This window comes from Podarcis raffonei, chromosome 14 (genome assembly GCF_027172205.1).
Source record: "Podarcis raffonei isolate rPodRaf1 chromosome 14, rPodRaf1.pri, whole genome shotgun sequence".
NCBI lineage: Eukaryota > Metazoa > Chordata > Lepidosauria > Squamata > Lacertidae > Podarcis > Podarcis raffonei.
The window spans coordinates 21,807-36,084 of NC_070615.1; the positions used below are offsets into that span (position 1 = coordinate 21,807).

Consider the following 14,278-nt stretch of genomic DNA (forward strand, 5'->3'; position numbering starts at 1 on the left):
CCTTCTTCTACTATTCCCTCACATCCGGAGCTCGAAGAAGGGACTGCCCACCCACCGAGCTCGGGGCACAGGCGCTGGGCTTGCTTCGATCTCCTCCTTGTCCCGGGGGCTCTTTTCAAAAACCTCTTGCCCCAGCCCCAACGCGGTCATCGTCTCTTCCCGGTACAATGTATAATTTATTACCTTTCTTAAGATAGCTCCTTTTTAGGTCCCAAAATAATCTGCCAGGTGGTCATGGCCAATAGGCTTTACCTTGATGCTGCTAATGACCTACCATGCTAAATTTTACCAAAGACTAAAGAAAAATGCATTTTAAGAACAGAGGCTAATTTGGAAGCTGTCTTACATATGGAAAGCTTTCCTTTTCCAGACTTTAGAAGTTTTACGCATGCACACATTTAAAAAAGGTGTTTGATGAATTAATGGTTAAAAAGATAAACATAAAGGTAAAGGGACCCCTGACCATTAGGTCCAGTCGTGGCCGACTCTGGGGTTGCGGCGCTCATCTCACTTTATTGGCTGATGGAGCTGGCGTACAACTTCCGGGTCATGTGGCCAGCATGACTAAGCCGTTTCTGGCGAACCAGAGCAGCTCACGGAAACGCCGTTTACCTTCCCGCCGGAGTGGTACCTATTTATCTACTTGCACTTTGACGTGCTTTCAAACTGCTAGGTTGGCATACAGAGCTGTAAAAGCATTATTTTTTAAAAAGTGAACAGCCTATATTAAGTATGGGGAAAGGGTAAGACCAACAATTGAACCAAACTTTAATTTTCTGGTATTTTTAGCAGTCATTCAAATTACAGAACTAGGATTCTACGACAGCAGCTCATGCCACAGCTTTGGAATCCATTGTCATTTCTCAGAATATAGGAAGCTGCCTTATATCAGAACCATTAGTCCATCTAGATCAAAATTGCCAACACTGAAAATCATTCCCAGTCCCAAGAGGCCCAGGTGGCCTCAGTAGCACAGAGAGCCTTCTGCCAGCTTCAGTTTGTGGCCCAGCTACGCCCCTATCTGCACAGGGGTAGCCTCACTTCTGTGGCCTATACTCTGGTACCCTCTAGGTTGATTTACTGCAACATGTTATACATAATTCTGTCTTTGAAGATGGTTTGGAAACTTCAGCTGGTGCAATGGCCAGATTGCTCACCAGAACAAGATGGTTTGAGCATATAACACCAATCCTGGCACAGTTACACTGACTACCGATTAGTTTCCAGGCCCAATTCAAAGTGCTAATGTTGAGCCTTACACGGCTCAGGACCCTTAAGGGCCACTTCTCCCCATACAAACTGATCCAGACCTGCACCGTTCTAGTCTCTGAGGCCCTTCTCTATGCCACTCCTCCCAGAAAGACTTTGAGGGTGGCAACAAGAGAATGGACCTTTTCTATGGTGGGTCCCTGATATGGAATGCTTTCCCCAGAGAAGCTCACCTGGTGCTAATATAAGAATTAGAGACCCAAGGGGTGTGTGTGTGTGTGTGTGTGTGTGTGTGTGTGTAGTTCTTCATTGTTTCACTGTTAACTGCATTTCACCTCTTGGATAGAATGCAGAAAGGGAAATATTTGTTTTCTGTGTGAGGTTCATGTGGCCTGCATTTTACAACCTTATGCTCTCTAGGCCATAAACAAGAAACCCTATCTACCCTGAGAATGGTACAAATGGTCATTAAGGATGTTGTTCTCAGTTCTTTTTTTTCAGGGGTTACTCAAGGATACGCAGTACCTGTAACTCTTTTTTTGTAGTTAAAAATGTGGCACTTACTGTAACAACTTCGTGGTAAGTACATGCTCCTATTTTTATAGAAAAAAGAACTGGTTCTCATTAGCATCAAAGTGTAAATCCAAGTATCTCCTTGAAACTTTTTGAGATGGCTCAGGAATGAAGGGAAGTGAAATAGGGACTGGAATGTAAACAATACTGATGAAGACCTGGTTGCCAGGGCAATGGTGACAGAAGTGGGACATTTGAGGCCAAAGGCCTGGGCACATGTAGGCCACTGCAAGGTTATTGTGGGGGTGAGGATACCAATAAGGAGCCATGTGTGCTTTACTTCTCATGACCTGTAACCTTTCCTGTTGTATGTAGAAGGATGTTTGTTTAGATGTTTTTTATGGCTCTTTGTGTGCTGCCTGTATAAGCCTTGTTCTAATTCTCCTCATGGCAGAGGACAACCACGTTAAGTTGATCTCTGCCCTATTGCAATAGTTACAATAAACATTGAGTCCCTCCTGGATGCTGGACTTGAGTTCATTTCCTTGGCCCCATGTTTGATTTAAAGTGTGGCTCCGCTCCTGGGTAGCGAACAAAGTGGTGTAGACATCATTGCATGTCTTTAGACATCAGATAAAAACATTCCGGTTTACCAGAGTTTATGGCTAGTAAATAATCTATGGCCTGTGAAAGTGCAAGAAAGGACTGTTATGGTTCTTTACTATTAGACTGTTTGTCAGTATGCTTCTTACTATGTTTTAATTTTATAAAACTATGTTTTAAGGACGCGCTGTGGGTTAAACCACAGAGCCTAGGACTTGCCAATCAGAAGGTCCCCACGAATCCCCACGATGGGGTGAGCTCCCGTTGCTCGGTCCCTGCTCCTGCCAACCTAGCAGTTCGAAAGCACGTCAAAGTGCAAGTAGATAAATAGGCGGGAAGGTAAACGGCGTTTCCGTGCACTGCTCTGGTTCGCCAGAAGCGGCTTACTCATGCTGGTCCACATGTCTGCGGACAAACGCCGGCTCCCTCGGCCAATAAAGCAAGATTAGCTCTGCAACCCCAGAGTCGGTCAAGACTGGACCTAATGGTCTGGGGTCCCTTTACCTTTACTATTAGACTGTTTGTCAGTATGCTTCTTACTATGTTTTTATTATGTTTTATCATTGATGTTTTGTAATGTGTTCCTAATGTTGTACACCACCCTGAAATCTTTTGCTAAAAGATTATATAAAAATTGAATTATTAATATTAATAATAATATTTCACTCATGCACTTGCAAAGAGGTTGGATAAAGTTGGCTGGAAGTGCTGTAAAAATGATACATGGAGCAAGAGCAGCAAACAAATGAGAGAAAGGAGGTCAGCTTAGTTCCCATCTGGTTTATAGGAGAATAGAATAGTGGGAAAACATTCCTATTACAGGATAAATAATACATTGAAAAAAGGCAGTTTAGAGCCTGGTTCTTACGCATTCTTATTGTGAAGTGAGTGAGTTCAGTGAGTCTTCTTCCCAAGAAAGTGGTTTTTGGCTTGTGGTGCTCATCTAGATTAGGAGGAAAGAGCTAAGAACCAGCATTTCTCTTAGTGGAAATTCTGTGTATGTGTTGTGGGCAGGAGGCACCCTCAACCTCGAGACTGGTGTGAAGTGCCATAATTTCACCACCAGCAGACAACAAGACAAATAACATATTTGCTGGCAGGAGACAAACTGTAGCAGAACAGAAATGGTGCTGCATTCAGCAAATAAGAGGTTAGGATAGAAAACGATACCTAAGCAGCCCAGTCTCACTCTCCCTTTCATACATTGAATCACCTGGCTATGGAGGGGGAAAGGATGCACAGAGCTCATGAACATAATCAATGTAGCCTACATTTTTCAATTGAGAGCATAATGAATGTGGTTTGATGATAGGCATGTTAGAAGGTACATTAGTCATCCCAAGCTGACAAAATCCAAAACTGCGATCTAAATTGGATTTATTTATTTATTTACTTCCGCAAAGCAAGTAACATGTAAGCAAGTTACATAGATTGCCCTATAAATTCACTCTTTGGAAGGCTCTTCAATATACACTGGTAAAACACAATATTAAAAACAGCTCTCTCATTTTGCATTTCATTCTCAGTGTAAATAGAATAGTAGCAAGAAAAATAAATATTTATGGAGCTTTGTAAAAAAAAAGGTAATACTTATAAAATTATAAAACTGTTTCTTATATGAGCAAAAAGAGCATCTTAGCCTTCTTCCCAATAATCTTCTGCAACAGAAAGCGAATTAAGTGGTGGAGTGAGAAACACTTCACCCTATGCTAGCCAGTTCCTTAGAAATAAAAATAAAACACTAGTAATGCACACTGGAAGGGGAAGAATAGAGAAAGGATTTTGCCAAGAACCAAGGCAGACCCCCTGTCTCACAAAGGAGGACTTTCCTAAGAGCTATCTAGTCCCCCTCCCCAATTACCTGACCCTGGCATAGCCCAAACGTGTTCAAAGTTCATCAGAATCTCTCCCTCTGAAACAAGCTATTTACACCTGCTTCCTGACACTGTGTCACAATGGAATTATTTGGAGGTGGGTCTACCCAAAGGGGCAAGTCACCTCTGTGGCCTGTGAGTCCACCCTCACTCTTTGAGTAAACAAACTGGAGGTGTGCCATGAGAATACTCAGAGTGACGAATCCCAAGACTGAACCGTGGGGCTCTGGGTTTGTCGGCGGTGACCAGCTCCGCATTGTAGTCAGGGGGTCCTGGTGTATAGTTCTTGCTGGAGGAAGCAAACCTTTGGGAGATGCTGTAGGATGGCTGGTGGCACAGGTAAACATCTGGTTCAGGTATGGTATACATTGCCGGGCCAGGCCCTCTCACCAGGTCTTTAGCATAGCCCCACACAGAGGCACTGGATGCCATTGAGAGGCAGGGAGCTGCAGGTTTGACAGGCAGCTTTGGACCCAGTGTCTGTGGAAGGGTGTATTGGTTGGGTGCTGGGTTTGGGCTGCTCACCCAGTAGTGCGTTCGAAGGCCCATAGTGTACGCTGGTGCATTCGACTCTTCAAGTGGGTGTATCTTCTCCACGTAATACTCATTTGGGGCAGGCGTACAAGATATAACTGCAAGCCAAGAGCAGATAGGTGACACCCCTCACTTGGTGCTCCCCACTGTCGAGCATGTGGATAAACCTGTGGGTACATCATATTCTACAAGAGCACAGGAGGAGGCAGGAATGATGGACGTAAAATCTGACAGGTGAGAAACATTGAGGCTAAAAGAGAAGGAGCAATCTGCCATGCAGGGTTTGTTTGTTTTTTAAGTTGCTGTTTTACTTGCTAATGTTAGGAGTAAAAAAACCCCCACTTATTGATCTATTAGTAGATCCTAATCTGCCATTGATGTTTCTCAAATGAAAGGGAAAAGCATTCCCCATGTATTTGCTACAATACTCTGCTACTCCTTGTAGATGACAAGCCTTGCATATTCTCTCTTTCACTCTCTAAATTTGAGAATTCTATTTGTTCTTAAGCTGAATCATTTGTAAACTGTTGTGACTTTGAGGATGTTGGAGGAAGAGGCACTATCCTCCTTGCCTTGACTGAAACCCCCCCCCCCCTACTTTTTAAAATCATGGCATTGTCCTCCAATCTCCTCTCCTAGCAGCCTTTCCAACTAAGTGCATCACCTGTGGAGTTAAGAGTGCACTGCTATTAATCTCTTCCATGACATCTTCCCTTGCAATTCACTGTCATTAAGTGTTAATTCCATAGGTACCCTCCAGACTACTTCCTAGATTATGACTCTAAAGCAACATAACCCTCTTGTTTTCCCTTATTCTGTTTTTGGTGGCTCTCCTGTCTGTCCGTTCATCAGCCACATGCTCAACATCTTATGGTCCCTTGGCATCAGGAAGATGAGACTTCCAGCGTGATTGACCAGAATGCTGCAACATGATTGCTGGCAGGAGTGAGACCTTGTGAGCATATAACACCTGTGCTCAAAGATCTGCATTGGCTGCTGATTTGCTACCAGGCCAGGTTCAAGGTGTTACTATTAATATATAAAGCACATGGAAGAACCCTTTGCCTAGAGGACTGCCCTCTGTAAAGTAGGACACTTAGACACCCTAATGGTAAAAAGTGTTTTTCAACCCAGTTGACTTGGTGGAACACCAATCAGGAAAACTATATTTCCCCCAGTTCCTTGAATGCCCCTTTATCCAGAGCAGCCCCACTCGGTCAAGGCCAATAGCTGGAAAGCAATAGGGATCACACACTAACACGGAATGAATGGAGGGATGGATGGGCGTCACAGACCCTTTTAAACTACACTTTGATATCAGCCCAGACAATCTCCCACATCAAACAGCCCACTTAGGTAAGGTCTCTGTACATAGCTGGTTTTTCTGTCTGGTTCTTGACACCCCCTACTCAGAAATATTTTTTTTATCAAAGAGTGAATAAACTTTTACAGCCTAGGGACAACACTCCCATGCAGTCAACCTTCCAGGGCCTGCAAACCAGTGGGGCTGGGACAAACAGTGAGTGTGGCTGATAAAAAAAGAGGGTGAGGCCACCTGTCTCTTTTTCATATGCTTCTCTCTGTAGTGCCAGATCTAGGGCAGTGCAGGCTGTTCCCCTGCTCAGGGTGCTGAGCCAAGGGGGCATAAAATAATAATTATAGTAATAATATTGGTAGTAGCAATAATAATAATAGTAGTAGTAGTAGTAGTAATAATAATAATAATAATAATAATAATAATAATAATAAAAATACTTATATTCATGTGGGTACCTACTGATAAACCCCATTAAAAAGCAACTGTACCAAAAGGAATTACTGTGGAAATAAAATATATTGGGGGAAGTGCCAAATTTTGTCCTCACTTAGAAAACCATATTACCAAAGTCTACCCCTGCTCTCTGTCATTCATACACAAATCCACATGCATGCAGGTAAAAGGTAAATGTAAGGTAAAGGACCTCTGGACAGTTACTGTAAGTCCCGTCAAAGGCGTCTATGCGGTGTGGCGCTCATCTCGCTTCAGGCTGAAGGAGCAGACAGCTTTCTGGGTCATGTGGCCAGCATTCTGGTGCAACGGGACACTGTGATAGAAGCTAGAGTGCATGGAAACGCCGTTTACCTTCCCGCTGGAGCAGTACCTATTTATCCACTTGCACAGGTATGCTTTCAAGCTGCTAGATTGGCAGAAGCTGGAACAGAGCAAGGGGAGCTCACCCTGTCTCAGGGATTCGAACCACCAACCTTCTGCTTGGCAAGCCCAAGAGACTCAGTGGTTTAAGACCACAGTTCCACACATAATGCTCCCACACATCCATTTTCATGCATAACACACCTGCTCATTCACTCACACTCATTCTTTTTCTTTCCCTCTCTTGCATGTTCAGGGATTGACCAACAAGCCTTCTTTGCACAAGGTGAGAAAGAAACATTTTCATCACAAAGTTGCACAGATGCCACTCCAGCCCCATCTTGACCATCATAGTATCTCTCATCTTTCAACTTACATGGCCGCTTTCTCTCTTGCACCATGCGGAATGAAACTGGTCTCCATATCCCTAGACGGGAAATGCTTGGGTCCACATAGTAGCAGGGCCCAGGACTCTCCGTGATCGAGATCACTTGCAAAGGAAAGAAGAATTGTCTGCATGAGGCATGGTGTGGATTCTGAGCTATTTAGCTTGGTTGCAATGACTGACTTCCTGTCCAATATCAATTAAAGGCACCCACTAGCTAGATAGCAGTGAATATGTTAAGCTCCGCCCCCCTGCACCTCCATTCCTGTTATCCTTCAACATGGCTTAAGTGTAGATCATCCTCTTCCCACTAAGGTCCGCAGCTGTACAACTGAGAACCCTGATTTTGGTGCAGCCATAATTTTACTATGAAGCGCCCTAAATCAGCAGTATAAGACCCTCCAGCCCTTGCTGGACTACAACTCCTATCATTCTTGACCATGCTGACTGGGGCTGATGGGAGTTGTAGTCAAGAAGCAACTACATTAGCCACCTACATGCAGTGTCATTGATCCAGTTGGAATGGAAACTTTGGAAAGCCACCCAGCTCTTGATCATGGATCACCTAGGTCCCATCAACTGTGGCCCCGATAATTAGAGAGTCCCAAAAACACAGGTTGTCAATCTCTGTTCAAATGTTTTGCCAGCAGATTTAACAGTTGTTTAGCCAGCTTCACCCTGTGGGTCAGTTAATGCTGTTGGGAAAACCCAAATAACACAGAACCCAACTTGTCAGCATCTTACATCTTTCACTGGATTTCACACGCATTGTGTAGGCTGGCTCAGCATACTTGGTGAAGTCATGGTCCTTAATGCCAGTGAGAGGCTGCCTACCATACTTCCCAGGTCCTGGCCCTGCAAGAGAACCACAAGGGGGGAGGGGGATAAAATAATGGGAAGACAACCCGGAACCATTAGCATTTGCAGATTATGAGCTGCCACACTGGGTAATAGTAAAAGGACAAAATGGAATAATATATTGTGTTGAATAATATATTGAATAATATATTGGGTTGTGGAGCTACAGCTCTCCAGGTGTTGCTGCACTGCAACTCCCATCATCTCTGACCATTGAACCAGACTGGCTGGGGCTGATGGAAGTCCCACAACATACTTTTCTTCTCCCTCTGGTAAAATCTCGCTAGCCTTGGGCCAGGATATTTGCATTGCAATAGGAAGTGAGCATTACAAGGCACCTGAATTCTTCTGTGGCTCGGACTATAATTCAAGCCAGAGAAGATTTCCCATTTTACTCAACTACCTATGCTCTGCCTGTAATCTCCCAACCCCCTTCCTTCATCCCCTTTAAACAAGCGTTACCCTGGTAGGACAACAGCAGTGGTGACATACCAGCCACAGGAAAAGGAAAACAAAAGGGGAAAAATTATTATTATTATTCTGACTCCCTCCTTTGGCAATCTTCACAGAACTCTAGCCCAATGGTTTCCATCAATTTGATTTGAATTAATTTTATAATGAATTATTTTAGAATGTTGTATTATTTTATTGTTGTTAGCTGCCCTGAGCCCAGCTTCGGCTGGGGAGGGCGGGATATAAATAAAATTTATTATTTATTATTATTTATTAACAAGGAAATATGCACTGTCTCACATGCTAGCAGTACTCTTGGAAGAAAGTTCTGATGGTGACTGAGAAATGTAGATCAGGACTTCCGGGTCAGCGCCATCGATTAATGGCGGATTTCCTCTGAATTCCGGAGGAATTAGCTCCGTGGGATCGGGTCTTGCCGCTGCGGCGAAGCGGGGACCCTTCAAAAATCACAGGCAGGGGAAGCCTGTGAACGTGGGGACTCGGCGGGCACCATTTGCGCACCCCCAATCTGCAAAGGAACCCTGTTAAGGGCTCCGGAGCGGGACGGGAGCAGCGCGGTGCTGAGAGTCGACTGCTTCTTCCGCGGAGCGAAGCCGCACAGCCGTGATCGGAGAGCGCTGACTTTTTCCTGGGACAATTGGATTTCAAAGTAACTACTCATGAGTAGGACTAAAAATTGGATTTAAAAGGACTAAAATAAGCTAATTTGAGACCGAAGCGGGAAGGTATAAACAGGAAGTCTGCCTTCTTTTCTTGTAAATAGATCAAAGCAAAGAGACTGTAAAGCGGAAGCCTGGAAAGACGTTTTAAAAAAGGCTCCAATCCTAACATCAAGAAGGTGGTCTCCCCTCCAAATTGCAGGAGTGGAGGGGGGAAAGTTTGTGGCTTAATTACCTGCAAAATAAGAGGAAAGGGAAGCTAAAATCCGCTGCCTTAAACCTGGGAACGGACTGCCCCCAGATAAGGAAAGCTGCTCAGTGGAAAGCCTATCGGTAAGCAGAGGACTTTTGACAGCTAGCTCTGCAAAAGAGATACAGTGTTTCTGGACTTCTGGTTTTAAAGTAACTTTTTAAGTCGACTGAAACTGTTATTTTCTTTTTAAGTGAATTGGGGGACTTATTAGGACTATATTTGTATTTTAAAAGTTGCAAGTTCTGGCTACTGTGTCCCCCTAGAGGAGGTTGACATTGTTACAACAACAACTGGGTTGGAAAATTCTTTTTCAAAACAACCTTTCAAACCATGGGACCGACCTTGGATTCTCATGAGAGTGTTATGGCAGATGGAAAAGCAAAACTAGAGCCGGTGCAAGAAAAGGCTACTAGGTCTGGCAGGCAATACCGAACAGACACTGCACAACAGCGAAGGGCCTCAATATCTGGTGCAGCTGGAGTACCAGGGGTTGCTCCCCCACAGGTTAAACCAAAAGTTATGTCATCTGAAGATGTTTTAGCACAAGCACTTGGAAAAATTAATGAATCTTTGGAAAATTTAGCCAAGCAAGTAGCTGAGACAAATAAACAAGTATCTGAAGCATCAGTTAAAATTGATCTGAATACTACAAGCATTAATAATTTGGGACAGAAGGTTACTACTAATACACAATCTATTGAAAAATTACTGCAGGAATCTGCTTCGACCAGAAAGATTGCTGAAGAAGCAAAAGACATAGCAACTGCCACCCAAGAGAAGATACCACCAGTATATAAGCAATTGGAGGACCACGGTTTGACATTGTCTATGATTGAATTGAAAGATAAACAGAAGAATTTAAGAATTAGGGCGGTACCAGAACGTGAGAAAGATAATTTGGCTGACTTTCTTACACAGGAATTTACAGATTTTTGGCAACAGGACTTGGGCAAGGAAGAATTTAAGATAGTGAGTGCATTTAGACTTGGAAGAGGACAAAGGAGGAATAAGGTGAGAGACTGTTTGATTACTTTCCGATCAAAGGAGGAGAGAGACAAAATTTTGAATTTGCACTATCAAATGACTCAAGAGTGGAGATATTCAAGGATATCCCAAAACATCTTTTGGATTTAAGGCTTAACTACAGTGACCTAGTTGCCCTGCTGAGAAGTAATAGAGTTCTTTTTAGGTGGGAATTTCCCCAAGGACTATCCTTTAAATATAAAGGAAGGAAGATAAAAATAAGATCAGTCAATGACAAAGACAGGTTTTTGAAAGACCACGGAGAAGACTTACAGAAAGAAGCGGAAGTCGGAAAAGAGCCAAGAGCATTGGAAAAAGGAATACTAGACATAGCAAACCTATCTTTTGGATTACACGGCCCAGAGAAAGAGACACCACCGACAGAACAAGAACAGACACTCGGAGCAGTTGGAGGTAAAGTAAAGTAACCCCACCATGGCTCTGCAACTTTTAAGTTGGAATTGTAATGGTCTTAACTCCCCTCAGAAGAGAAAAAGTGTTTTCCATCTATTAAAAAAGGAACAATTGGACTTGATTTGCCTACAAGAAACCCATGTAACAAGGCTACACAGGAAAATACTCATTAACAAGAGATTGGGACAGGAGTTTATTTCATTGGATAAAGTTAAAAAAAGAGGAGTTGTGATATATGCAAAGGAGAGACTATTACCGAAATTAATTTTTAAAGATGAACAAGGAAGATTTTTGGCAATTGAAATTCAAGTTCAAGGAGAGAAATTTTTGATCGTAGGAATTTATGCACCGAATGAGGGGAAGTCTGAATTCTTTAAAAAGTTGCATGAGATTTTATTGGACTATTTGGATTATAACATGATTTTGATGGGGGACATGAATGGAGTAGTATCTACAAACATGGACAAGGCACAAAGGCAGGTAGTCACCAAGGATGGGAGACTACCTAAAACTTTTTTTGAGATGACAGACAATATGGATTTAGTGGACATTTGGAGAACGAAGAATCCCTTGAGAAGAGAGGGAACCTTCTTTTCTGAAGCCAAGATGACATGGACTAGAATTGACCAAATATGAGTAACTAGAGGAATGGCACCAAAGATAAGGAAAGTGGAAATCTGCCCAAAAACTTGCTCCGACCATAATGCTTTAAGGATGGAGATGAAGCAAATATCATCCGGCTCCTTCAGATGGAGGATGAATGACACCTTATTTGGAGACGAAGAAGTATATAAAAAGGCCCAAAAAACTTTGAGAGACTATTTTGAAATAAACATGAACACCAATGTAGAAAAAAGAGTAATCTGGGACGCAAGCAAAGCTGTTATGAGAGGGTTTCTGATACAACAGAATGCAATAAAGAAGAGAAGTCAAAATGAGAAGAAAGACAAAATTCTGGAGAAAATAAAAGAATGTGAGAAGAAATTGAGGGCAAAACCAAAGTCGCAGGAGATTTTGAGAGAAATAAAATTATACCAAGTACAATATATGGAAATGATGAATCAGGAAATAGAATGGAAAATTAAACAAATGAGACAAAAGACATTTGAATCAGCCAACAAATGTGGGAAACTGCTGGCTTGGCAAATGAAAAAAAGACAAAAATTAAATACTATTACAAATTTAGAAGTGGAAGGAAAGAACATACATAACCCAACCGAGATTAGAAACTGCTTCCAGAAGTACTTTAAACAATTATATCCACAAGGGCCTGAGAAAGAAATGGATATAGACCAATTTTTGAAAATAAATGGATTACAGAAAATTTCTCAAGAAAGTAAATTAATGTTGAACTATAAAATATCTGAACAGGAAGTAGAAGGTGCCATCCAAAATATGCATTTGGGCAAATCTCCAGGACCAGATGGGCTGACTTCTAGATATTATAGATCTTTGAAAGAGTGGCTATTACAACCTTTGAAGGAAGTCTGCAATGAAATTTTGGAAGGGAAAAGGGCACCAGAGTCGTGGAAAGAGGCGTATATTACACTTATACCGAAAACAGAGACTGAAAAGACTCAGCTTAAGAACTACCGTCCTATATCGTTACTTAATGTGGATTACAAAATTTTTGCTGACATTCTGGCCAAGAGACTGAAAAAAGTATTGATGGAAGAGATTCATAAAGACCAAGCGGGTTTTCTCCCGGGAAGACATTTGTCTGATAATTTGAGGAATATAATTGATATATTGGAAAAGTTAGAAGTGAATATAAATACTAAAGCAGTTTTGATATTTGTGGACGCGGAGAAAGCTTTTGACAACATCTCTTGGAGCTTTATGAAGAAGAACCTACAGGGGATGGGGGTAGGCCAAGGCTTTGAAAATGGTATAGGTGCAATATATTCTGAACAAAAGGCTAAATTAATTGTAAACAATGTGGTGACGGAAGAATTTAAGATAGAAAAAGGGACACGACAGGGGTGCCCAATCTCTCCATTGCTTTTTATATCGGTCCTGGAGGTTTTGCTGAACATGATTAGAAGGGACCGGTTGGTTAAAGGTATACAGGTCGGAGCCAAACAGTACAAATTGAGAGCATTTGCAGATGATTTAGTACTGACGTTACAGGAGCCAGAATCTAGTACTAAAAGGGTTTTAGAACTAATTCAAGAATTCGGTCAAGTGGCAGGATTTAAACTGAACAAGTCAAAAACTAAGGTTTTAGAGAAAAATTTAACACCGATTGAAAGAGAGAGGTTTCAGAATGAGACAGGTTTAACTGTGGTCAAGAAAGTGAAATACTTGGGGATTAATATATTGGACGTGAGATCTCCAGGTTCGGACGTGAGATCTCCAGGCTAAATAACATAAAGACTGATGGATATTGGTTGGGGACTGGAACCGGGAAAAGGGTGGGTGGAGGTTGGGAATCCAAAGGGTACATAAGTATAATCTGCCTTGTTTTTTATATTTTGTTAGCTGTATGGAAATTGGGAAAATCGTGGAAGGGAAATTTTGGTCGACTTTAGGAAAAAGGTTTAAGAATAATTAATGAGGTATAAGTATTGATGTGTAAATTTGATAAGGTAAAATTGGTTTTTTTAAAATTAAATGAAAATAAGGCTGGTAAAAATAAATTGAGGGAATGGAAAAAAGAAGTAAAGTAAAATAATAGTATGTTAGAACAAATGCTCAAGCTAAAGTGAAGAAATAAGTTAAGGACTTGCTGAATTGACAATTTAAATTGGAATACAAGAAGGGGAGGTGTGAGGAGGTCTGAGAAATAAGGTTAAGGAAAATAAGTATCTGAAACTTTATGTGTTTTTTCTTTTTTTTTGTTAAGTCTTGAATTTTATGTATTTTTGTGTTGTTTTTATTTTGTTTATTTTTTGTTTTTGATTGTTATATGTTTGTTGAAAATACCAATAAATATTTAATAAAAAAAATACTTGGGGATTAATATGACAGCAAAAAATGGGAACTTATTTAAAGATAATTATGAAAAATGTTGGACGGATGTGAAAAAAGATTTAGAAATTTGGTCAAACCTGAAGCTTTCCTTGTTGGGTCGAATTGCAGCTATAAAGATGAATGTATTGCCTAGAATGTTGTTTTTGTTTCAAACATTGCAGATTGTGGACAAAATGGATTGTTTCAAGAAGTGGCAGAAAGATATTTCTAGATTTGTCTGGCAGGGCAAGAAGCCCAGAATAAAATTTAAGATATTAACTGATGCAAAGGAAAGAGGCGGATTTGCCCTGCCAGACTTTAAACTTTACTATGAATCAGCAGCATTCTGCTGGCTGAAAGACTGGCTGCTTCTTGAGAACACAGACATTTTGGACT

At 41.7% G+C, this 14,278-nt stretch overlaps 1 protein-coding gene and 1 long non-coding RNA gene across 3 annotated transcripts in view; one reads left to right on the top strand and one right to left on the bottom strand.

Annotated features, from left to right (window-relative positions):
* On the top strand, positions 1 to 8,829 carry LOC128401436 (uncharacterized). Its single transcript, XR_008327474.1, has 2 exons — positions 1 to 162; positions 7,121 to 8,829. It is a non-coding gene; the product is annotated as an uncharacterized LOC128401436 (long non-coding RNA).
* ODF3L1 (outer dense fiber of sperm tails 3 like 1) overlaps positions 3,693 to 14,278 on the bottom strand; it is a 25,165-nt gene continuing 14,579 nt past the window's right edge. For both annotated transcript variants that reach the window (XM_053364484.1, XM_053364485.1), the window contains exons 3-5: positions 7,994 to 8,104; positions 7,241 to 7,354; positions 3,693 to 4,831 (exon numbers count right to left, since the gene is read on the bottom strand). In XM_053364484.1, the coding sequence (XP_053220459.1) occupies positions 4,347 to 4,831; positions 7,241 to 7,354; positions 7,994 to 8,104 (710 nt within the window). In that variant the 3' untranslated portion in view covers positions 3,693 to 4,346. The remainder of the gene's footprint in view (positions 4,832 to 7,240; positions 7,355 to 7,993; positions 8,105 to 14,278) is intronic.